Below are 26,490 nucleotides of genomic sequence, written 5' to 3'. Positions count from 1 at the left end.
ACAGATAGCTTCATAATTTCAACATTTGCTTAGAAAATGTACCCCTCTGGAATAAGGTGGATTCACTTGGGAAAAATCAATGCTCGATTCACCTTGTCAGTAATCCTTTTTTTTGCATAGCGTAATTTGCAATACGATGTTTCTCATCTGTCAGACTCGATGTACTAAAGTAAACCCACAGTGCAGATGATCATTGACATTCAGGAGCTGTAACAGTGTGCCCTACATTTGAGATAAAATCACTGACATGTTAAATGAGGTAGAAGTTAAAGTAATGTTTCATTCATTTCTGTTTTAAAAACGGCAGACATCCTGGCTTACAGGGAGCGCAGCATCTATATTAAAACACCATCGCCCTTAGCGAGGGTCCCCATATAACACGGCTAAGTAGGTAAATGTGATTGAGTATTGATCTGAGCTGTGGAGGTTTAGTTTCTTGCATCCATCCATTGAAAGGACACAAGGAGAGAGCAGTGAAAATTCCCATAGGGAGAACATTTTCCATGGCAGAATCCAGTGTGGCAACAGCACCACTCAATGGACATAAGACCACATAAACAGTAAATAGTATGTGTGTACATGTATTTTCATGCTAGTATGCCTTTTAAAACATGTAATGTATAAGACTGAAGAACATTTCCACAGAATACAATGTTGTGTTGAATTTTTTATTCTCTTGTTTAGAAACAATGGTTGTTTTTTTCTGTCACTTTGTCAGAAATGACCAAGCATAAATCCCCCTGGTCTCAGCTACTTAGATAGGTTTGGAGCCCCTCCCCACACAGCCGAGGGCTCACGTCAATGTCACTCACTCAATCTTTGTCATTTTGTTTCTCTCATACACACTTATTTACACATACACACACATGCCACACCAGCTGACAGCATTCACGCAGGATTTGATGGCACTGTAGAGATATTGTATCATAGCAACACCATAGCAACGCCTACAGCCGAAACAACAAAAGCCCAGGCAGTGCCATGGCAGAGCAAGCGTTAGTCTGCTGTTGCTTTAGTAGGATGGCGTGTAAAAGGTTCACATTTCAGCATATCAATATGATAGGAAGACCCTGAAAAGCTATGATGTTTGATCTGCTGGCACAGAACGCGTCATATTTATTTACAATAAAGGCTGTATGTATACCTAAAAAGCAGATACACAGGCACATCCATCCATGCATACACCCACACACACACAATTTCAAACATGCTTCCCAGAAGCAGTGAAATGGTCACATGTCTTAGACATTGTATAACATGACAGCAAAAAAGTGATACAATAAACATTGATATAATGACAATAATAAAGTTAAAATAGCATTTAGATAAGATTAACACTGAAAATAGTGACAGAACTAAATCAAAAGTGATATCCAACACAATGTATCCATAACAGCACATTTATGGACCAGATGAATGTTTCCCATTTCTGTGATCCAGACCCCTCATGTGCCTGCTTTTCCTGAACTAGTGCACTTTTCACAATGTAATGCGACCATGTCATGTAGCCATATTGTACTGGTCCTCGTCATTCCAGATTTGTTTTTAGAGCACTGGGATTTATGCAACTTTATCTGTGGATAAGTGCATTTTATAAATGTGCATATGAAAGTGATACGTTCACAGCTTAGTTTATAGATGGAAAGATTAATAAAGAATTGTGGCTATTACAGGCGTAAGATGTAAATATTTTTTACATACTATGAAATCAGTAATAGCTATATCAAATTGAGGTGTTAGAGATCTCATGATCACGCCTTATAGTGCTGGCTGTTTTATAAGGTCATTTCTTTTGCAAGATATTGGATAAGTAGATGAGGATTTGGAAGAATGACTCAGAGCAATAAATACCAAAAATACTCTCTGTCTGCCAACCTCATCCCCCCGATAAAGCACATGGTTGCTAGCCAATTATTTGAGACATCAATGGCTATTCAAATAAATTAAATAAGCCATTTTAATATTTGAAATTGCAAATTAACGTTTGCTCCGTGGGGCAAAAAATGGCACTGAAAATCATAACATATGAGATAAATAAGTAGTGATATGTTGTTCTGCAGAATTAATCTACTGTAATACAAAAATTCCTTTTCTGTGTGTAAATGACTGTAACTCAGTACAGTATGGTACAGTAAAGCTCAGTGTGGCTCAGCAGCGTGAAAAGACACTAAAGTCCACTGCCTGGATGATTCCTCTCCTGGGTCACTGGTTCTCAGGCCCAGCTGCTCTGGCAGTGTGACCCAAGATAAAGTTTGAGTTCTGGGCTTTAGATTTTGGCCTCGGTAGTTGTCTGATCTGGCGGGTGAAAAGAGGAGCGGATCCTCTGGGCTTCATTAACACACAGGTGACCAAATGCTTTGTTGTACCATTCTGGAGATCTTCCCCTGTGACAAGAACATCAAATAATGCATATTAATGATTGCAATGTTTATTAAAAGCTTTACTATGAAAGCACTTGAAGTCTGCCCAAACCTGAGATCCACTCTGGAGATATGGGTGAGCCTGGTCCTTCCAGTCCCACAAGGTTCGAGGAGGTACTGTGACTCCAGCACCACCCCCCTCACTGCTCCCATGCGTGGGCTGTCATCATGTTCGACGGACACACACACCAGTGCACAGGAGCCTTTACACAGGTCTGTACGCCATGACCTGAGGGGGCGGAGAGACAAAGAAGAGAAAAGTGGTGAGTTCAGTCAGGCATTTAATGTGGGCATATGAGATATTGTTTAGTGAATTTCTTTTTTCAGGACTGCAACTAATTATTATTTTCATTGTTGACTAATCTGCAAATTACTTTCTTGATTAATCGATAAATTGTTGGTCTATGAAACATAAGTACAAAAAATGTAAAATGGCCACCACCAACAAAATGTCTTAGGGTGACCTGATAGCTCAGTTGGTAGAGCGGTCACCCATATATGGTTTACTCCTTGACGCAGTGGGCCCAGGTTCGACTCCAACCTGCAGCTCTTTGCTGCATGTCATTCCCCCCTCTCTCTCCCCTTTTGTTTCTTCAGCTGTCCTGTCAATAAAGGCCAAAAAATGCCCAAAAAATGACTTAATAGTTGCCAATTCATTTTCTTTTGATGGACTAATCGACCAATTGTTCCAGCTCTACTTTATTATACAGTATGATATTTTAGAAATGTCTATGTATTTTAGGGAATGTTGAGCAGGTTGTTTTATCTTAAAATACATGTTGTGATCTGTCCATCTGTTGGTATATTGATAACTAAATTCCAAATGACACAAAAGCATGCCAATATTTTTAATTAATTAATCCTGACCTTAGTACCACATAGTCACAGCTGGGTTGAGGTGCCATGTTGCCGCAGGAGTACTGGTACACGTCTGTCTGTTTATCCAGCGTCTCCAGAACCTTCTCCTGCTGTAGTTCAGTCTGCCACAGAGGGCGCTCTCTCAGCAGCCGCTGCAGCACCTCACTGGGAGTTGCTGACACCTCAACACACACTCGCCACCGCCTCAGAGGGTTGCCATCTCCCACCTTACACACAAATACATCATGAGTGTTTGATTTATACATTATATGATCATGTATAATTTGAACATGTGGGTCTCCATGCACAGAGAGACACCGTTTTTATGGCTCACTAAACCTCTAGAGTTAAACAGTCAAGTTTCTATTTCAGTTATGCTTCCTGTGGAGAAGCTATCTGAAAATTACTGTGTAATCAAAGTATGCGCTGCACAAGTAGTGTAATAATTTCAAATACATTTATGAAGATGCTGATATTCCCTGTTTTTCCTTTTTTTTTTCTTTCTTTCTTTCTTTCATGCCCCTCTCAAAATCCCATGATATTCCAGAAATTCAATAACCACATACCTTTTTAAATGCCAGTTCTGTATGGTCAGTAGTTGAGCGAGACACCCAGACTTTGCTCTTATCTTTGGCCTCTTCCAGCAGGTTCTGAAACAGCCTTTCTAGGTGTGAATGATAGGATACCTCCTCATCCTCCTCTTCCTCGTCCTCATCCACTTCCTCCCCGTGAGCCTTGCATAGCTCTTCCAGCGGGGGCACCATCAGCTCAGCCTCCATGTAGGAGTTACGTGACTGGGTCACCATCTCCTCTGGGATCTGGGAAAAAGCCGGAGGACGTGCATCACATCACATAGCATAACATCAGCTCAGGCCTAAGTACTACCATGTCTAAACCAGGAAATAGACCTAGACAAATACAATAAAAAATGCAATTTGACTGGGTTGTTCATTTGCCATTGGAGCAGTAGCATATGCACTCAGATGACAGAATTTTAAAAATATGTCATACCAGCTCGTGTTTTTCTACAAAAGTGGAACAGTTTAATATCAAATGTCCCTGCCTTTTAAATATCATTATCCTTCAAAAACTTTTAAACTCCAACACTTGTCACTTTCATGTTTTGGAAGAATGCGATATCGTCTGTGGGTTAAGAGGATTCAGTCATTCTTGCTCTTATGGTAATGCTTAAAACCACTTTAATCTAAAAAAAAAAAATGCATGGTGATCAAGTCTGTTTTTCTTAGTCCCTGAAAAGGTTTTCACTGACAGCTGAATTGCAGCTTTAGGATAATGATGATGTACAGTTTTAGAAATTAGCTCATTAACCACGATTATACTGAGGCCTTGAACAATAACAACATCACTCTATCTATCACTAATGTCACATATTAAGATGTGGTCATGCTTTATTTCTTAGCCAACACAATGAATTGTACAACTTCTGTCAGTCATTTGATAATTTTTTCGCTCTTATGGAAACAATCCTCAAAGCAGCGGTTAACCCATCATTTATGAATTTTATATATATACTTTATATATCTTATACTATTTAATATCGTAAATCCTGACCTGAAAGAGGTGCTGGCACTCAGTGATCATGTGTGCCAGGCCCTGGCTGGCAGCCAAGTTTTCACTCAGGTCTTTCTGATCGGGACGGCCTGTGGTGTACTTCCTCTGGATTGACCTTGAGGAACAGAAATTATACAGAATATGCAGAACATAAATTATGTGAGCATTTACATAGAGGAACAGAAGAATTAACGTATTGAGGTAAAAGCAATTTCTATTGTAAGGAGTTCTTATACATATGTAAAGCCTTTATGCAAGCTGTAACATAAATAATGTGGCATAAAATTCATATTTACAGGATATAAACTTCTCTTAGACCCCATGTTGTAAATTATTTTGCACGACCAAAGCTATTCTTCCCAAATTAATCCATACAGTGCTTCATTAACGCGGTCCTTGCAGGTTGGTGTAGCGGGGTCATGCCAATTGTTCATAATAGTAACACACTCGTTTTACTATGTAAGCATCAGCGTGTTCATCAGTTTGTGAATGCACCTTGGTGACAGGGCCTCATTCTTCAGTATGCTGAGGTGGAAGAGCGAAGGTCCCAGACAAACAGCCAGGTTCATCGGCGTCATCTGGTTCTCCTCCACCAAGGAAGTGACATCACGCAGGAAGCAGAGCAACGTCTGGAGGACCTCCCTGTTTTCATCTGGCATCAGCAAAACGGCCGCTCTGACGGCTTGCAACCGCTGCTCCTTTGGGACATCTAATGAAAAATGAAAAAAGGATGTGAGGAGGAATGATGGATGAAAGAATAAGTCACAGTTCCCAACATCCAATCTTTGATGTAGTCTTTTAGTGCACATATGCACATTTCATAAACATAAATAAAAAATAGTCAGATTTGACTAATGGTGTCCAGACTTTTCCAGTGATACATTTCATTATAATAAGATCATTTGAAACATATGACACAGTTTGCTGACTACATTTTCACTAAGGCCAGCTAAACAATTAAAAACCATGTACAGTCACTTCCTCTGAAGTAGATGACTACAGATGTTACAGCATTCAATGGCCGCCATTGTAAATAAGAACCTGTTCTTAATGACTTGCCTGTAAAAATAAAGGTGAAATAAAAACGCCATCATGGAGAAATACTCAATGTCAAATAAACATGGCTGGACATGGTGGGTATCTGATCTGTATGTGTGTGTGACAGTTTTTGCAATCATAGCTCTGAGGCAACTTACACTGGTAAATATGCAGGAAGGTTTCCCCCAGCTTGCTTGTTAGCAGAGGTTCTGGCAAGTCTCTGAAGAACTGTTTGACCATGTCGGCCACGTCATAAGCTGACTGGTCCTCGTAGCTCACAGAGTCGGGGGACAGCTCACACTGCTGCCTCAGAGCCTGAATACGAGACTTCACGCCAGATTTGCGAAACAATCCCACCTGAGACAGGAAGGAAAGAGGAGTCAGACAAAGCCAATGAAGAAGATGGAAAAGAAACGAGGCAATTATTTGCTTTATGTCGGCTGCCTCATATTTGAAAGCACCAGCAACCAGGTGTTGCTTTTTTGTGAGGGGTCACAAGCCAAAAATGTTGGAACCTAATGGTTTAATGCATTTTATTTTATAAGCTCATCTTATGTTTTATTGAATGTAAAGTGTGCTGCAGATAAATGTAGTGGAGTAAAACGTGCAATTTAATTCAATTTCCTCTAAAATGTTGTGAAGTAGAATAACACGTAAGAACATGAAGGGTACTTGAGTGACAATGCACCACTGATTAGCACTATGGTCAGAGGAAATGTACAAACTCTTGTAAATGCTGTTTTCCGTTTCTAACCTGGTCTAGACAGTGTGTTCTGAGGTGGCTGAGGGCCTGCTGTAAACACAGAGGGAGCGGAAAACCACAGCGCTGGACATGGATGATGAGGGGAACACCAAACACGCTCTTCTCTTTGTAGTCTGGCACCTTCATGCGCTTCATAAACTTGGGCACAGACCTGGGAGCGATAGACAGAAAACCATTAGGGAAGTGTGTGGGAGAAAGGCCTATGCTTTTATTATCCTTCTCTTCATGCATATGCTGGTCAACTCAACCTCTTGGGGATAATAAAAACAAACAGGAGTGATCGTTAACAACACAAGGATGTGCTTGTGTTTGCAGGTCATGGCGACTGTTGGCTGGTGGTGTTTAATCATGCACAAACTCATTGTAACAGCCAGTATCAGTCTAGTAGATAAAGTAGATGTTATGGTTTCGTGTAAAGCTGTTGGTGCATATGGCCCTGCTGTTTCAGCTCTGATGTAGAGAAGTTGAAGGAAGCTGTAACAATAACAGAGGCCATTGTAAAAACTGTCACTCACACATACAGATCAGATACCCACCATGTCCAGCCATGTTTATTTGACATTGAGTATTTCTCCATGATGGCGGTGAGGCGGAGCAAAGAGAACTTCTGCAGCAGGCTGAGCTGGCCCGCTGATTGGCTACCGATCTGCAGTGAAGATGCTGGCTGGTTCAGATGATCAGATGTTCTGAAACTGGGCCATCGTAGACTAGGATGGGGAGAAAATATAATTAAAAAATGTGAGTAATAATGGTAATGGTAATAATACCATTGTACTCAAAAATGATAATTTCTTAGATGTAGGAATGTGGAAACATTGCTATAAAGAAATACAACGATCATATTTTTTGTTTGAAAACGAAACTCCAGGTGAGCCAAATTGGTTTTGGGGAGAAAAAAAGGCTTAGAGTAAAATGATTAACTGCTCATCTTTAACATCCATCATAGTGTATATAACTTCCTGGTTAACCTTTGACCTACTGCACCACAGTTTTCCTGTACAATGAAGGATTAGTATTACTAACATTTTTTGGATGCCATCACTTTTGGTTTTACCTCCAAATAAATTGATCTAAATGATCAGGCTAAACTGTTGGCTGACTGTCGGACCGCTCGTTTCTTGACTCGTTGGACTTAGTTTTAGTTAATTTGGAGAGCACAATGTTATAATGCCTTAACAGCTTCTCACCGTGGTCTTGTCAGCGAGGCCCCGACTCCAGAGTCCCGCCTCTCCCGACTGGTTCCTGTAGAATCAGTGTCGTTCAAGGAGACCCCATCTCTTTCGCCTTCACTGGGCGTGGTCCTGCCCTCCCCTTCCTCCTCTCCCTCCGCGGTCTCATCCTCAGGCAGCACACTGCGGCTCCAGTGGTCCACTATTTGCTGCAAACCGCTGACGTGCTGAATGATGTCATCTAGGTGAGGGAACAAATTGTCCTCTTTCTCTAAGTCCAGCAGGTCTCCTGTGCTGGCGTAAAGGTGGGAGCCCGGGACGTTGTCGTAAACACTCACCCTGCTGCCCCGTGGAGCTCCAGGACAGGGGGGCTTGGACAAAGGTTTACCAGACCAGGACTCACCCAGGCCTTTGGTGGGTGGAAAAGTTTGGGCTTGTGTCTGGGGGCCATTGTTCCTGTCACCGGGGGAAGGCGCCAGGCTCTCTATGGATAGAGCTTTTGGAAAGGTGCCTGGTTTATGGTCCTTGGGGATGTGAACAAGGAGGTTTTCATATGAGTGAAACTGGTTTCTGCCAAACTGGATCTGTCCTTCAGTCCTCTTACCTTGAGAAGGCAGCTCCATATCCTCTAAATACATGCTGCTTCTCTTGCTGGCAGTACAGTGTTTTGTACACACAGGCTCCTTCATACTGGAGGCCACTGTCTCGCTGCTGGGGCTCACACTCACCGTGGACTGTGTTTTACAGTCATTGGTAAGGGAGACAGAGGAACAGTCACCATCAGTTTGGTGGTTGTGTTTAGGGCTGTGTTCTAGTTGGCTGATGGGTGTACACTGGAGCATCTGCAGTGCGTGAGGCTCCTCGCCCTGTAACACTGGCCCACTGATGACCAGCGGTGGCCTGCGATTTGAGCTTTTCCGCATCGTGGACGGCCCCCACGTGCGCATTACTTCCATGCGACGCAAAAACTCTTTGGCTTTACTCCGCCCTCCTTGACCATGGCTGCTGCTCTTTATTGGCAGGGAGTTGTAGTGTGGTAGATCCCTGGGTGGTTGGTAGGAAGCAGAGAGTGATGCCATAGATATAGAATCAGGCATGGCGGAGGCGGAGTCCTCACTGTGCAGCGAGGAGATTTCTGTGATCTCCTGCTCGCTCAGGTCTGTCAGCACACTCTCACTGCTCACTGTGCTGTGCAGCAGACCCTCCCCTTGACCTGTTGGGCTGCTTTCATTGGTGCTGTCCAACAGGAAGTCTTGCAGGCGAGACCAACGTCGGCTGCTCCACTCAAAGGTCCACCTTTTACTGATAGCCAACGGGTCATCTTCATCAGAGTCATCACCCTATGGAATGATGAAGGCGGTATTACAGGGTCAAAAAATTGCAACACAAAGACCTAAATAAGAGTTACTATAGGATTAAGATTCCCTGTTGTGGTTACACATATAAACTTAGTTCCTTTGGTGTAGACCAAAGAAAAATCATGTTTTATTTTACTTCTAGTTCTTTTTGAATTTACTACTAAAAAATCAAGAGTTGTAAACGGTGTCACATGGAGTGATCATTTCTTTTATTGGAGAGATTTGGAGCTCTACCCTTCATCATCAGCAATGGACATGAGCACTAGTCAACACTGCAGCTGAATTTTATAAATACCATTAAAGTGTGATATATGGGGGAAACATTTGACATGGAGTCAGTTACTCTTTTCATTTATTCAGATTGAACGGCAGAATTCTCACCAACCTTAAATCAACTGGACCAAATGCAAAAACAGTTACTAAAGAGTAAAGTAAAGTTAAAGAGTTACTGTAAGTGTGAACATCAACATTAATCCCATTTGAAGAACATGGCATCACATTTTGTATTCATGTTCAGACGAATCACTGACCAGCTAAACACTGATTATGTTACAAGTAAGGAACAAAAATGTAACTATAAAATCCCCCACAAAGATATTTTAGAAATGTGTCTATTCATGTCAGCTGACAAAGCATGAAGAAAACAATAACAAAGAGTGTGTTAAGATGAAGGCTTGCAGTTAAAATAATTTGTCTTACTTTCTTCTTGGGATGGCTGACATCCAATTTCATGGAGGCACACTTATTCAAAGTATTTAGACGTCTGCAACATACAAACAAAGTAAGTTAAATGTGCTAGAGCTGGTAGGTTGGAAATGTTCTGTCTGTTGCTATGTGTTTGTTTCCTTCTGAACTGTAACACTCACTTTCACTCTCTTATCTCTCACTCCTCACTGCCACTATCTCCCTTTCCTTCTGATGTTTTCTGATTCTATTCTTCTCATTACACTATCTCTATCCATTTCTCCCACACAGCCTTTTTCTCCTCCCTCTCCTTCTCTGGTACTCTCTGCTGGGACTGATCCTCACCCTCAACAAGGGCATCTCCCCCGAAACACAGCCGGCTCCTCCCTTCCACTTCCCTACCTCCTCCCTTAATCTTTCACACATCCCTATTCCATGCTCTGAAACGCTAGGGGCAACATCTTTACCAAAAGGTCTCTGTGCAGTCTGCACCTATCCTTCCCACCCACTTTCTCCCCCCTCCTGCACCTCAGGGGATGTGAACAGTGACTGGTTAGGAGGGTGGTGTCTGTGTTGGTGTCTTTCATGATGGGATCATTAAAAACATGTTTTAGGGCTTGTGACCTCTGTCATTTGAAATATTTCAGCCTCTAATAGCAGACTGAGAAATGCTCTTTTGTTCAATGCTTACTTTTTTTCATACAAACTGGCAGACAACGGGTTGTATGTTGCTACATATAAACCAGAAAAAATACCAATAGGAAACAGCAAGCTGTCATATCAACTGTCTGTCTTGCTGAAAGTAAACATTCAAGTTAAAAAATATACAGAGGGAGCCACTGTAGTCTCCACACCCTGTATTTCTGCTGCAGGATGGTACAAACAATTCTTCCTGGTTGAATACATCCATGCAGATTTAGAATTGTATGCTCCATATACTATGTAGTCTTGTAAGCATAAAGCAGTATAATCTAAAATTTAAACAGCTCTGGAAAAAGTGTCTTATAGCTCCTGAGGAGGTTCTCAGGGGGTCAAATGCGTATTCTCTCACAATATAGCTTTTAGGAATCACTAACGCTATAATTACCACACCCTCCTCTACCATAGACATTGGAGAGGCAGGGGTGAATGGAGAAGAGAGAAAAAGATAAAGAGTATGCTGGTGCAAGCCGGGGAAACTTCAATGAGAAGAGAGGAATTGGAGATTTGAAACAAAAAGATCATAGAGGTGTGCAGAGGGACTTAAAACACACATTCAAAGCCATCTGGTAGAATATACTGGCATCCCCTGACTCCTTCCCCATTGCCTTCACCCCTCAGCCCACACCCTCCCTGTTTTGCCCCCTGAGGGTCTCTGCTCTTTGAATGGGAGATCAGAGCATGGCAGAGGGGAGGTGAGGTGACCAGATCAAAGCATGGTGTGTCAAAGCGGCAGACAGGGGATGGGGAGTTCATTAGTGGCCAGGGTCAGACATCTAATGATTAGCGGTTAGCACCAGGCTGCAGGGACAAGTACAGAACCAGGGGGACGAAAAAAGGAACTTGTGATTTTACTGATGTTAAATGTGCAAGCCAGAGAGGGAGGTTTGCATGTGGGTGTATAAACGTGTTTGTGCAAGTGCCCTTACCGACATAGAGGCTCCACCAGATCCCGGTCCAAAAAGTCGTGGTCCTTTTTCACTGAGGAAATGTCAATTGGAAACTGGGAATCTGTCAGAGAAAGTCAGAGAGATTGAGTCTTGTTAGTTAATGAGTGACAGGAGACAGCAGTTTTCTCTGCCAGTTAACCGTTAACAAAGTCTGTCAAGCATGGCACAACTGCTGTTAACACCTGTCATCTGCATGAAGTTTACAGAACATGCACACACACATTTTTTAAACCCCAAAATAACTTTAATTCTACACAATGCCAATGCCAAAATGACTCAAGGCTTATATTTTGGTGATTCTCTGTGTATGGTGGCAGACTGCAGGCATCATGTGTGCCTGGGAGCAGCCGCAGAGTCCCAGAGGCCGGCATCCATAACCCCACATTACTGGAGCTCACAGCTGTCTCTGAGTGTGTGTGTGTGTGTGTGTGTGTGTGTGTGTGTGTGTGTGTGTGTGTGTGTGTGTGTGTGTGTGTGTGTGTGTGTGTGTGTGTGTGTGTGTGTGTGTGTGTGTGTGTGTGTGTGTGTGTGTGTGTGTGTGTGTGTGTGTGTGTGTGTGTGTGTGTGTGTGTGTGCTGCATTTTAAGAGCTACTTCTTAGATTACTGGGGCCATTTCCTGTTTGTGCCTCAACTATATGAGACCTGATGATCATCACATGAATGACCGCCTGTAGGCTTTCCAGAGAGGTGGGAAGATTGCAAGACGGAAGGAAGTAAAGAGGGAAGAAGACTGAATGAAAAGCAAGAAAGAAAAGACAAAAAGAAAGAAAGAAAGAAAGAAAGAAAGAAAGAAAGAAAGAAAGAAAGAAAGAAAGCGATAGTAAGACAATGTAGGCTGGAGAAAGGTGGAAGAGAAAAAAGAAGCTTTGAGAGTCCCAGCAGTGATAACGAGGCCTTTCCCATGACCCCTTCCTCTGGACAAGAACTAAAGCCTGGAAATAGAATGCAGTGGCCCAGAAGACAGAGATACAGAGATGGAGGGATGGCAGAAAAAGAGAGAGATGGAAAAAATCAGACCAGAAGCAGGATTGAACAAAAGGAGAGATTTGAAGTGGGAAAATATTTGTGTGAAACAGCACAGCTGGGTAAATGCTGGACTTGGCTACTGTGTGTGTGTGTGTGTGTGTGTGTGTGTGTGTGTGTGTGTGTGTGTGTGTGTGTGTGTGTGTGTGTGTGTGTGTGTGTGTGTGTGTGTGTGTGTGTGTGTTACCTTCATAGAGCTGGGCGTACTGTGGAAATCCCGCTGCTCTAAGCCAATCACAAGCCTCCTTAGCCTCAATCTCTGTAAAGCAAAAAAAGCAGGCATGTTGAGTACACACATCCACATATTGATTTTGGGGCATTTATGGTTCTACCCTGTAATATGAAAACTGAAATATCACAACATTCGGAGGAAAGCCCCCACATTATTGTCTTTTATGGCCAACTTGATATGCAGTGTTAATTATTTGCTCTCTAAAAATAAACAAAGATAGATTCAAAGACAAAAAATTAAGAGCATAACATTGTATTTGTCCCTATTCCAGCATTTTTAGCATACGCTGGAGGAGCATCTCAGAGAATTACATTTTCCTCTGGGAATTCACTGGAATGATGAGATTCGAAAAGCTGGAAGTGAGCCAGTGAGGGACAAAGGAAACAATTTACACAGTTTAACATTATACATCCTGTACTAGTGATATCCACTCAGATAAACCAGATGTCAGCCATTAATGCATACATTTAAGAGACCTTACATGGCACCACACCCCATTAGGTGCTGCCGCCAGCACCACGAGACTTTTACAGGCATTTTTTTACTACTTTTTTCCGCCAGCGTATGTATTTGCTCACACTGCTAAACTGCCAGCACTGCACTGTTATGTATGTGTGTGTGTGTGTGTGTGTGTATATCTTCTCTTTATGAGCAGACACTGATTAAATCCCCCTCTGCAGAGCTTTGTGCTGACAAAGACATTTGAATGATCTTGGTTTTTAAACGTTAAAAAATACAGCAACGTAAACGATATAATATATACACAGACACATGCATACACATAAACCCATTTACACCTATGAATACACACACCCATACGTAAAACAAACTGGGCAAGAGAGCGAGTGGGAAGCTCAGGGTTTGTAGGAGGACATCTTCTAAAAACTCAAAGCAAGATCAAACATATAAAAAAAATAAAGGATGGATTACAAGGTCATTACAAGACAAAATAAGTTTTAAGTTCAAAATAGTATAAACTTCCACTTGTTAAATATAATGTCACTCGTCGAAAAAACACCAACAGCAACATTATTTCTGCATTATTCTGCATTCTGCCCTCGCTGCACTTAACTCAAACCTTTTTCAAAAGCCCACTCCTACTCTCACTTGTCTCATTCGCTCATTCAGAGGTGCTGGCAGTAAACGGGAGAGGCACCGCAGAAACACAGGGGACAAAGTTCAGTAGGGCAAAAAAAAGCATCCTTCTTCACCATCAGAGATGAGAACGGTCTGAGGAAATGATCCTTTCACCACAATCCAGCAATTACATTCCTCTCCCGGCATTCTCAGCATAACTCCTTTCTCTCTAAATCACATATGAAGCAACATGAGTGCAGGTCATGAAAAAAATTACTTGTAACACTCTGAAAATAGTCTGGAGAGAGAGAAACGCCAGAGACAGCCTGTGGGGTGAGAGAACTGAGAACTTACTTGAAGCCCTCATGATGTGGGTGATGACATGCTTCTATTTCTTTCTCCTTTGCTCAGTTTCCTCTCCATGCTATAGCACATCCACTCGCTGCTATCCAGCTTTCCATCAAGTGGCAACGATTCTGTACTTTTGTCCTCGCTGCCTTTCCAACTCTTGTGTTTACAACTCTGCCTCCCTCTTCCAGCATGCCCCATGCAGGTTTTCTCTTCCCTCTAATTTTCTCCTTAACCGCCTCTCTCGCACTTTCTGCTTTGTTAGGATCCACATACAATATCTCTCTATTTTTACAGCTCTCTCTGGCTTCTGCTGCACTAGACTATTCACCTCACTTGTTTTGGTTACTTGATCTTTCCCTCTTGTTCAATCTTGTGTAAGTTTCTTTTTACATCTTTCATACAAATGTAATTTTCTCTTAACTTCTGTTCCTTTGTCTGTATGTCTAATTAAATATGTTTCCCTTTCCTTACATTTTCTCTCTGTACTCTTTCTGCACCTTTCTTGCTCTTAACCTTGTCTCATCCCCTCAGGATCTTTCTCTAAACAAAAATACTTTCCTGCATCTATATGTCCCATCTGCTACTTTCACTGAAACCTCTTCATCTTTTCTTCCTCTTTGCTCCCACAAAAATCTGGTCGATGACACCAACTCCACAACTTCTTTGTCATCACCAGAGCTGCTGTTACCCCGTCGTGTCCATGGAGGAAATGGCTAATTTCAGCTGGCGTTTGCATCAGCCAGCCCCTGAGCTCACAGACGGACGACTGGTGGACGCTAACTTCAAATGTCAGCTAAAAGCTACTGGCAGGCCAGCAAGGAGACTCTGACCTCAGCCTCTTTCTTTTGCTTTACTGTACAAAACTGCAGACAAGAACAATGTGTGGGAGAATGCAATGTATACGCACAGACATGCATTACACACACCAGCACAGACATTTAGCACAGTCCAGATGTTGCCCCCAGTGAGTCAAATAATACAAAAAGGATGAGACAGGCAGACAGCTGAGGTGGAAGGGGGGCAACTAAGATGGACAGACCCTGTGGGAAAGCCACAGGGAGGAAGACACACCACACCAGCAGCTTATTTACTGGATGTAACATTTAAAAGAATATAGACTCTTTTTAGAGAAACTAGAATGCAGAGATGCAGATGAAGAGCTTCTTACGATGAAGTTAAAGGCTAAGTCTGGTGACATTCTATATGTCCTTATAGTCAACAAATCCTATGAAAAGACCACGTTCCTACTAACAAGTGTTGTCTGTGTATCAAAAGCCTGATAATTTCCGTTTATTCCTCTGAGCCACAGACCTCCATTGTTGTCCATTAAAAATATATCAATGAGCGTCACCATTGCAAAGGTTGGCGATACAATGAACATTGGCACTGTAGTTTATTTTGAGTCAACATACAATGCATAAATACTCATGAGTGCACCAAATCTTGAAAATAGTCACCAATTTACTCCTGTTTGAGTAATTTTTTCCTAAAAACTATTTTAGGAAATTACTGAGCCTAAGCTTTTTTTTAGATATGAAACTATATATTTCGGGCAAATACTTTTCATATGAACTTGTTTGCAAGTTTTTAAAACCATTGTCCATTTCTCCAAACTGTTTTTGCAAAATAATCAAGACACATACACATAATATCCTCCAATGATCTTAAGGATAAAGTTTGAGTTATTCTAAAGGACTAAACAACAATCAAGTGAATGCCTCTGTAGATCCACACATGTTAAGCTTTGGCTGTTTGCTTCTTACTGTGCTACAACAATGGAAACACTTAAATTAGTTCCTATAGATGAATAAATGAGGGATACTTGTACATCCTTACTAATCAATTGACCTCCATTACGTTGACTTTTCTAGTGTTGCATCAAAAGTAATCAATAGTTATAAATAACGTTTTTTTTTAAACACAAAACAGTGTGCTTCATCACAGTGTTTGTGTATGTTGGTAATGCATCTTTGTGTTTGTGTCCAAATGTGCCAAGTGGTAAAGCTCCTGTCAGCATGGGAACAAAGCACTGCTATTCATCTGTGCAGAATTTAATCAAGAGATTAATTAGTACACAAACATGTTATTAGTGAGCAACAAAACACACAAATGCACTCAGTCAGACAGAGCTAATCCAAGCCGCCTACCGTGCTTTGCCTTCAGTCTATTCCATGCCACTGCATTCCTGCTGTGGAAAATATATGACAACAGGCAGCAAGCCACTAGAACAACAGCAGGGAAGGTGGACAGATGGTATGTGTATGAGTGTATGAGTGTGTGTGTGGGCGTGTGAATGTGGGCCTCCATGTGTGGGACAAAGAGGCTGTAAGGTAGTTCCTTACATAACAAGGACGCAAACTATGTAACATAATACACATAATACAAGTACCCCAATGTCCTCACAGCCTTATTCTCTGAAAGTGTGCCTTTGCCTTTCTTTGCTCTACCTTTAATTTACTCCCTTTTAACGCCAGTAACCTTGACTTTCTGACCGCCTTTTGTCAGTGTTATGTCTGCCTTGTGCTGGATCTCAAGGACCCTGAAGTGCCTTGCATGACATAATTTCCTGCACTGAATTTCCCAGGCGTCCAGAGTGGCATGTGAGCTAAGAACAGCAACAGGAAGTTCCTAGACTGAACATGTCAGAGGGAATCTGGATGGGATAATAGTTACAACAGAGAGTAGAACTAGAGAGTGTTAATTTTAAAAAGTTATACTTAAATTATGTTTAAGTTTAAATGTGTTCTTTCAGTCAACATTATTTTGATAACTAGAGAAGATAACCGCACTGTTAAGGTCGCAGAGAAGAGATCGCTTATAGTTTGTTAAGGCCGTATAGGCATGAATTGAGCAGTCAAAGTTATTCTACAAGACTACACACACACACACACACACACACACACACACACACACACACACACACACACACACACACACACACACACACACACACACACACACACACAGGGTGCCTGGAAAGCAGCCATATTCCCACATAAGCTAAAGCACTTAGTCCTTCATGTTTAAAGGTCACAAAGGGAAAAAACATAGTGAAGAAGGCAGAGGAGGAGTGATGGGAGAGAAAGAGGGATGGAGGAAGGAAGGGAGGGACATGAAGGAGGAATATATCTGCCCCGTCCCACATGGCTCATTTGCAATGATGTCGAGCATAGGAATGTAAAACAGCATCAACGCTGACATGAAATTGGTTCAAGTTCAGGCGCGACACCTCTTGTGCAGCACTCAATGAGGTTATACGGCCCTGGATATATACAATATGACAGACATGGCAGGACTGCTGTGAGTTAGCAGTTGATCATAATAATTAACAGCACTGAGTGTTATGGGTAGTGTTAATAGACTATGTTAATAGGATGAGATAGGATGAGACTGAAGGCGATCAAGTTGAGTATTTGGTTATGCCACTTTTTCTCCAGCAGAGGGTGTTAAAGCAATGTGTCACAGCAATGCATTTACATTTCTGTCAATTAATAAAGAAATGGCTTCAGGCTATGGTTACATGATGTATGTATGTGCTGCTTCTTATTCATATTCATTAGAGCATTTATTGTTAGCTGGCTGCATTGAAACAGTTTAGTGCTCAGTAAAGCCTTGTGGTTTGGCAGAGTAACATGTGGTGAGTATTAACTTTTAATCTGACAGATACACTTAATGAGAGTTGCTCTAGAGACAACTGCCACTGAGTAAGAAAATACAGACTGGTGACAATGTAAAGAAAATCCTGAATACATGACAGGAGAAACATAAAAAATGCAGATGCTTCCACACAGGGAACACAGGGTCACTGAATGCTTTGATGAGTATGTATGAAGTTCCTTTGTGGGAGAATAGTGTCCATCAGAGCACACTCAGGTTGTTGTTTTTTTTAGAATGCATATTATGTATTGAGTATTCTTCATTTTTGTCTCTTTTCCAGCGTGAACAGACTACATTCTGAAAACCTGCGTGAAATCTAGCACTTTTGGATTGATTTGTCAATGTAAGGTGCTCGACAAATAAAATGTATTATTATTATTATTATTATTATTATTATTATTTTGTATAGATTTTGGACACAGCTTCTTTGTTGTTTTTTCCTTTAACCATGCAACAACTGATTTTGTTTTGGCCACGTAGCAAAAAAGCGGAAACTAGCTGTGAGCACAACACTGATATATTAACACCTTTTAAGTTGATATAGTTGATATATATATTTACACATCCATCAGACACAGAGCAACATCATTCATTTGGAGTCATGTTTATGGCTACCTGATGAAGGTGAGTCCGATATTCACTCTTCTTTTAGCTCTGCTTTTGGTCCCCACAAACTCCTGTGTGAAATATCTGGCTTTTTAGCTGCTCAATGTTCCACTATAGTTAGTACAGATAGTCACAAATTTTGTCCATTAGGTGCTGAGCAAGTAACATAGTAATTTGTTAATTGTTATTATAAAAATATTGATTTTTGCTGCTTTAATCACCCATCTGTATATAGGCCATGTGCATATATAACGCTAAATGTACTTTAAGATATGAATCGAACTAATTGCTTTTGAGAAGTATCAGATGTAGATTTGGTTAGGTCACTGAGTTCTTTTATATTTAAGTCTGTCTGAGACTCTACCAGCTGCTAAGACATGGATTGCAACTGGGGAGAGTATGTGTAAGACAGAGAGAGAGGAGTAATATCACTAAATTGTGACAAAGTTGTAACCATATAAGTTGTGTAATGATTTTGCTGTACCATTGTACTCCTTGTGCCTTTATCACTTTATGTTTAAGTTGGTGTTTTTATGCCGTAGTTTATGTTGTGCTAGTTATTGTCAATTTCCTTTTATTTATGTTATCCGCATTGGCAGCGAGAGAGAGAGAGAGAGAGAGAGAGAGAGAGAGAGAGAGAGAGAGGGATGGAAGCACGGCTAGTGTGTATAAGTGTGTATAAGTGCAAGAGGCAGGGAGGGAAAATTAAATGAGTCATACCATCATCCATAACCAGCACAGGCATAAACATGTTTCTTCATCTACATTACTCACCTGCCACAGCTGTCATATCTCTCTTTCTCTCCTTCACACATAGTAGTTTTTAGATGCTTCATACAAGATTTGGCTCGCACAGAGACATTTGTCAGCAGGGGGTTAAAAAGAAAACTTAACACAAGACCTGACAAGTTTCTGCTCCCTCATCATACCAAGTTATGTGCCATGGTAAATCACAACAAAAAACAAAACAAACACTATCTGATCTTTAAGTGTACAAACATTGCACCTGGAAAACCAGGGAGAATAACTCATCTTCTACAATTAACTGAACAAACTTCTTTCTGAACAGTAGGATGTTCTCTTCACTCTTCGGGGAACATGAGTCATGTGACAGGAAGTTGGGGAAGTAGCCATGGAATACAAGTTTGGTCGGGAGGACATAGACAAAAACAATAACACCACAGTCCTTCTGGGTTTGTTATGACTTCTTTCAGATTTATGAAAGACATCTTTGGAGGAGAGGTGGCTCCATATGTTTGACTGATTAAAACCAGAAAGTTTGCGAGTACTGCCAATCTGTAGTGTGTCAGCTCTTGCCAATAAAAGCATATTTAAAAAAGTGAGATGAAACAAAAGATAGATGGACTACTCCTAAAAGTCGGGTCTATTCCTTTTTGGTGTTGCATAAACCTCTAAAGAATAGGTGTAATGTTGAAAAATCTCCCAAAGAGGAAGACTAAATCTACACGAAAAAGCCCTTTTTATCTTTAAAACTGACACTTTCTATATCAAAATGTACATTGTTTGAATCCGCACCCAGTTCCACCTCCCTTTTGTAAAATAAAAAAAAAATAAAACAGCAAATCTGGAGGAAGAAATACAAGCAATGTGAGTTTACATATCTTCCTTTTTTTCTTGAGAGAACATCCAACTAATCAGGTAAAAAGACACCGTAAAACCAATCACAAATCTAATCACGCTGACGGACGCATATAAACTTTGCTATCACTCTCTCTCTAGTTCTACCTTGTTCCAGCCTCCGTAGTAGCTGTTTGCGGGCAATGATGCGTGAGAGGCGCAGGACAGAGCGCCGTCGAGGGGTGTCGCCCAGCCTCAGGTAGTAGTCCTGCCCATCAGGTGTCATGGCCTCTAGACAGGTTTCCTCATTGGTGCTGTCGCCGTCACTCTCGCAGTCATTACTGTCGCCCTTGGCACTTTGATCAATGCTGTCCATGATGTCATCAATTTCCATACTCCTTGTGTCTGTAGCATCAGCACAGTCCATGCTGTCCTCAGCATTGACGGTGTCAGCGCTTTCTGCATCGTCCCTCAAATCCTCTTCTTTGGCAGCTGCTATTACGTTTGCATCACCAACACGCTCCAGGCTGTTGTTTGCTGCCACTTCCTTCCCTGCAGAATTTGCTCTGTGTGCCGCACTGTCCATAGTCACTGCCACATCTTCCATAATGGTCATACTGCTGTCCACAGCCTCCATAACATAATCTAATCCTCACAAACCTACAAGTCTTCCTCCCTCTCTCACCCTGATGAGTTGTTGTGTGAGCACTCCTGAATTCCTGTCTCTGACATGCCCTCACTGGAAGCCAAATCAGCTCCACATCCGCCTGCCTCCTCCCTTCAACTAACCACAGTCGAACAAACACACAAATTTCATCACACCACCTGACACCCCCCCACCCCACCCACACACAAATGCTAACTCAACAGCTGAGATGGGAGTAAGACTCACAAACTCTTGCTTCCACAAGGTCTTTCCTGTTGGTCACATGACCAGCAGCCAATTGCACAACAGCCTAGGGAATACTGCCCTGCTTCCTGATGCTGTGCAAAAGACACAGTTTGGTACATTACTCCGGCAAATATGCATGTGTTTGTGTGTGTGTGTGTGTGTGTGTGTGTGTGTGTGTGTGTGTGTGTGTGTGTGTGTGTGTGTGTATGTGTGTGTGTGTGTGAGAGAGAGAGAGAGAAGCAAATATCTGAGATTGGAGATGTGATCAGAGTGGGGAAAGGCCCGGAAAAAAGACACTATCCCAAAGACCATATGTTAATGTAACATGGGAAAGGGCAGAACAATAGAGAGTGTGTGGGTGTGTGAGACGCTGAGGAATGTATGTAGGAGCAAATCTATTGTTACTAAAGTTGAGTAGGATTTTAATGCCATTGAGAAAGGTTCTCTAAATCCATACCATGAAGTTCATACCACATGAAATTTAACATAACTGATCCGGCCCATATACAACACCCACATTCCCTGCTTTAGCAATACATTCAATAACACAAATCTGTTGTGTAGTTATAGTAAGCAATGCTAATGTCTAAAATGTGTGACTGAATGATGCCATAAAGTAAGCAATTTGGATGATAAATGTATGGAATGCACTGAAGGACTCTGACCTAGTTTGACAGAACAGTGATTTACCAGGACTAGATGATATAGGGGGTCATTTGAATTCATTTTAGGGAGATAATAGGCAGGGGATATGGGATGGGGGTGAGTCAATAGCAAAGTCAATTTCAGGTCAGCAGTCAAACACTCACAAACACACACACACACACACACACACACACACACACACACACACACACACAGACCTGATCTCACAAATGAGGGATATTACAGCAGTGGCTTTTAGTCGGCAGGTCATACTTTAAAACAAGTGAATAGTCTGAAGTTGTAATATATAAAATCTGTGATTCAATTTGATGAGACTGCCCTCTTGAGGAAATCTGGGACAGATTCATTTACTTTTTAATTACTTTTCATGTCAGTCTAGATACACTGGCAAATACACTATGCAGAGCACCGAGCAAACTTTCCAACTGATGCAGGGAACATCAGGCTGACACAGTAACGTGATAGTGAGTTAAAAAGATGTGTGTAAATGGATTGGCGCAGGGCTGTAGTAATCGGCCAATAATATAATATCCAGCTCTCTGTCTCAGTTACAGCCGGCCAAGATGGAACAGAAACTAAACAGACAAACTGAAGAGGAGACTGAAATATCATGTGCAGTTGTGTGACGGTAAAGATGAATCAAATATGCGGGGAGTGGGGGCACAACACAACAACAGTTGGACAATGTGAAGAAAAGAAAATAACCTCATTTTGTGTGACTCCAATATTCAGATTTTTGCAAGTCGTGATCTCATACTATTATTATGACCCAAACATTTGCCTCTAGTACAGGATATAAAATATAAACTGTATCCCTGAATACAAGTTCTCTTTGTCATTATCTCATTCATAGCTCTTGAAGAATGTTTCGGTCTAAATATAATTGAAGATATATTTATAAAGAAAATAGAAATGGCACTAACATTTATTGTAAGTCTATCATGTGATGCCCTTAGGTGAATACTTGTACTAAAAATTGATATGATACAATATAGTCTTTTTACCAATCACAAAGATAGAAGCAGAAGTGAAAAAATGGCAATATAAAAAGACAAGTATAAATAGGAAAAGGCTGGTCGGGTTAAAAAAAGCCCTTTCGGGAGGGTTTAAGTGATCTAAAGGATTGGACACTAATGTAACCATTCTGAGCGCCACAGTCAGGGTATTCCCAGGCTTCAGGGCTGTGACTCTCAAAGTCTGGTCACCTTTAATCTTTAACCTATAGATTTAAATACAGCCAAGGGACCCCATTCCTGACATGGGCATAAACAGAGATTAAAAACCCTATCTACTATGTGACAAACTAAACTAATGTGTGTACTTCTTCTAATCCTATACAAAACACATGCAGCAGCATCTTGCATATTCTGGAGCAGTTTAGGAAGAATTGCTTGTTAACACAGGTAAACAAGATCCTTGAGGGAAACGAGAAAATTAAGCTATTTGACATGTTGCTAAAGGCTTTGAAACCTCAGTTTGTTGATACAGCCTTGAGATTATCTATGAAAGCACACCAGGGGGCTGCTGAATTTATCTTTAATTTATTCCTCAATTCATTCAAGGCCACTAATGAGAAATTCACATTGATCAGCAGGAAGCACATAACATAATTCAACTACACAATCGCTGGGTTTTACTCATAGCTAGCTGAGTATTTTCAGTACAGCGACTATATAGTGAGAATAATGACTAGTTGTAAAAAGATGATTCAGGGTAATGGTTTGGATTTGCGTAAATTCATGTGTCTGCATCTATGTTTTCTAACAACCCCCCCCCCATCCCAAATAACACACATACACCAACACACACCAAAGCAACTAAGACCCACAAATCCCACATGTAAAGGGAGACCCGACCCCCACTGCTAACCTAAAAACCTCTAAATCCAGGTGCTGTGTACTCTCACTTTACACACTCGCACATGGATGATTGAATGGAAACATAATCACAATTTACTTCAACAATCAGTTCAGGTCACTCATCTGTTCATTAATGCATCCAACTAGTTATGATCACAGTTGCAAATGTGTTTTTGTCTTGCTAAACTTGAATGATGTTGAGTTATCTGACAATTAATATTGCTATATGTGCGCTTGTCCTGTATACATTATTACTACTGTGTTTCTAAATGTTCATTTTTGTTAACGTTAAGCTTCATGGAGCAAATTCATTGTATTCATCACCCAAATGTATCATTTCCAGACAAATACAGTTTCAAATTTAAAACATCTGACCAACTGCTAACGTGGACTAACTTATACAATATGCCATTGCTCCGTCTAATTCATGGAGTAGAAAATGCTCTGCTGAATACCGGCATAACGGTGAGGCCAGATGTGCACATTTTAAGGTTCCCTCATCTCAAAATGTGATCGAGACAGATGTGAACTGTGTGCCTTGTGAGCTGATGGGTTAAGCAGTGGGGTGGTGGAGGAGGGGCTGAGGGTTTTTTTGGGCTCTGGCTGGAGGACAGGATGAAGGGGTGAAAAATTAGGGGAAAGAGGATTACTGAGGCAGCAGGTGCTCTCTGATGCTCCATTTGACTGATATTCCTCTCTTATTAATTGTGTACAAAGCATCAATAAAGCAATATTCGGTCACCCACCATGCAATAGTGAAAATGATCTTTAACAATGCCTAAGTAGCCCTTTGCTGGTCACACATTTTGATTTGATGTATCACTGCTATGCACTTGATATACGCCTGACAGGCACAGTGACTGGGACTGATCGTGGTCTGTGGTGATTTGTGGCGTCGTGAATGTGGGAATGTTTATCTTTTAATTTGCTTAAGAGGCAGACATTTTGGTAATTACATTAAACCGAGGAGACAGATGCAGCTCTCTCTCTATCTCTCTATCTCCTCACCTTCTCCTCCCTCTCTGACGCACAGTTGAGAGAGAGAGAGAGTCAAGTCTGCGCATCCAAGCCACTGTAAATATAGAGCGAACCGACTGACCCTCCAAACTTGGTGCATTGTCGCCTACATAGAATATTTGACTCCATGCACATGTATAGAATGCGTAATCCAAGATATTAACCCCCCTCGCTCTCTCGAAAATGCAATAAACAAAATAGACTATTCTCTAGATTAGAACAACAAATGCTGAGCGAACTGCATCTGAAGCCCCGGCTGGACTCCTGTCCACAGCACATGCCTGCGCTGTTTTCAGCACTAAATTTGACAATGACCTTCCCAAAATATCAGTGAGCGCGCTGCGCGTGACGCTATAGGCATAACATAACACAGAATCTATATGCAGCACATAGACTGAGATAAACTTTTGTCTTCAATATCCATAGCATATCATTCAGCAAAGTTGTTTTAAATCCCTTGTAGCGGTACTGAAAAAAGGCGTGAAAATGATAACCTCCAACAGTGACAAGCATAAGACTAATATACACCCATGCAGTCAGAAATCAATTTCCAGACCATGATGCATCTATGTTTAATTTTTAAACACTATGGGGTGCCTTAAGGTAGCAGTCCACGGCTCATGCTGCTGTTATTTAGCCTGATATATATATATATATATATATATATATATATATATATATATATATATATATATATATATATATATTAGACAGACTTGTGTCAGTCAAAATTTGAATTGTATTGGAACTGAAGTATTCCGCATAGGCTATTAAAAACAAGTTTCACTTCCATTGGTTTTTGGCTCTCTGACCTGCCAGCCGTCTCTCCCGGACATTCCTCCACAGCAGATCCCAAGCCTTGGACGTGGAGTCCCGCAGCTGCTCGCTGATCGACCGCCGCAGCTGTAGCTTGGCAGATCTTCGCTGGGTTGTCATTGCGGTGCAGCCGGACGCATACTCCCTGACTAAAACCGGCGCTCCGTCAATACACGTTATTCCTTAATCCTCCCTTTATTCCACTGTGAACAGCCCCGGCTGACTGGGACAGTGCGCCCCGGCTGCTGCGTCTAGCCGCAATGGTCGTCACCGCTTCACCTGGTATGAGGCTCTCGCGTTGCGTCACCTTCCTGCACCAGCGGAGGCGGATGAAGTCCTATTCGCAGGGTTTTGACCCACTAAGATATACTGATTGAATTAACGCCCTCCTCAGCCCCCTGTTCGAGTCATCTTGAAAGGGCGAAAGTGCAGCAATGTTTCAATATAACTTCTGCATGTGAGTCTGGACTTCTGACATGGCGAGCCAGATGTGAGAGGCGGTTTCCCCCCTCCCCAAGTGTAAGACTTTCACTCTCTCTCTCTCTCTCTCTCTCTCTCTCTCTCTCTCTCTCTCTCTCTCACACACACACACACACACACACACACACACACACACACACACACACACACGTTCTCCATGACCCAAACCCACCTACTCAAACAAGGATCTCTTTCAATCCCCATGGTACACACACACACACACACACACACACACACACACACACACACACACACACACACACACACACACATACACACACAGTTGCAACTGAGTTGTGTTGCCAGGAAAAGCTTTCTTTAGCATCTCTGGTCATTTAGTCACAAATCTAACATTACAGGGCAAGGGGCAGGGCACTGTTGCAACAGACATGTTGGGCTTCAGTAGTGATTGACTTAATCATTTCCCTTATTTTCCCTATTTCCTTCCTTTCCAACTGATTAATGTTTCAAATCTTAAAGAAGTAATGACAAACACACAGCAGAAGTAAAAAAAAATGCAAGCATATGTCTTTCAACATTTCAAAAAGTATGCAATTTAAAACGACAGAAAACTGAGAACAGCAGCAAATTCTCACAGTTGTGGGAATAATGTGGCAGTTATCCTCAGGAATAAGAAAAACATAACAAAATGGACAAAATAATCCAAACATTTAGTAGGTTTTTCGTTTAACTGCACCAGTAGGTGCTTGGATCACAATATGAG

At 41.6% G+C, this 26,490-nt stretch overlaps 1 protein-coding gene across 3 annotated transcripts; it reads right to left on the bottom strand.

Moving 5' to 3' along the window:
• Positions 1 to 654: 654 nt before the first annotated feature.
• On the bottom strand, positions 655 to 25,750 carry stard13a (StAR related lipid transfer domain containing 13a). 3 transcript variants are annotated; one of them, XM_078265611.1, is made up of 14 exons: positions 25,283 to 25,750; positions 12,723 to 12,794; positions 11,491 to 11,572; positions 9,878 to 9,941; positions 7,839 to 9,160; positions 7,188 to 7,358; positions 6,643 to 6,802; positions 6,047 to 6,245; positions 5,346 to 5,559; positions 4,851 to 4,965; positions 3,845 to 4,096; positions 3,288 to 3,505; positions 2,473 to 2,649; positions 655 to 2,384 (listed from the first exon to the last, which is right to left on the bottom strand). In XM_078265611.1, the coding sequence occupies exons 1-14, from the start codon at positions 25,404 to 25,406 to the stop codon at positions 2,267 to 2,269; spliced, it is 3,288 nt and encodes a 1,095-aa protein (XP_078121737.1). In that variant the 5' UTR covers positions 25,407 to 25,750; the 3' UTR covers positions 655 to 2,266. The 3 variants fall into 3 exon arrangements, with proteins under 3 accessions (XP_078121737.1, XP_078121736.1, XP_078121739.1); XM_078265610.1 differs by lacking the exon at positions 25,283 to 25,750 and adding an exon at positions 20,205 to 20,866; XM_078265613.1 differs by lacking the exon at positions 25,283 to 25,750 and adding an exon at positions 14,199 to 14,859.
• Positions 25,751 to 26,490: the final 740 nt, after the last annotated feature.

Source organism: Sander vitreus, chromosome 13 (genome assembly GCF_031162955.1).
Source record: "Sander vitreus isolate 19-12246 chromosome 13, sanVit1, whole genome shotgun sequence".
NCBI lineage: Eukaryota > Metazoa > Chordata > Actinopteri > Perciformes > Percidae > Sander > Sander vitreus.
The sequence above is the reverse complement of the archived record's forward strand: the minus strand, read 5'-3'. Positions and strand labels throughout refer to the sequence as shown.

Coding starts and splice junctions, on each gene's coding strand:
- stard13a (XM_078265610.1), bottom strand. CDS start 20,673: ATGGAGGCTGTGGACAGCAGTATGACCATTATGGAAGATGTGGCAGTG. Junction 12,795..20,204: donor ACTACGGAGGCTGGAACAAG/GTAGAACTAGAG, acceptor TTTGCTTTACAG/AGATTGAGGCTAAGGAGGCT. Junction 4,097..4,850: donor AGTGCCAGCACCTCTTTCAG/GTCAGGATTTAC, acceptor GCTTTTTCCCAG/ATCCCAGAGGAGATGGTGAC.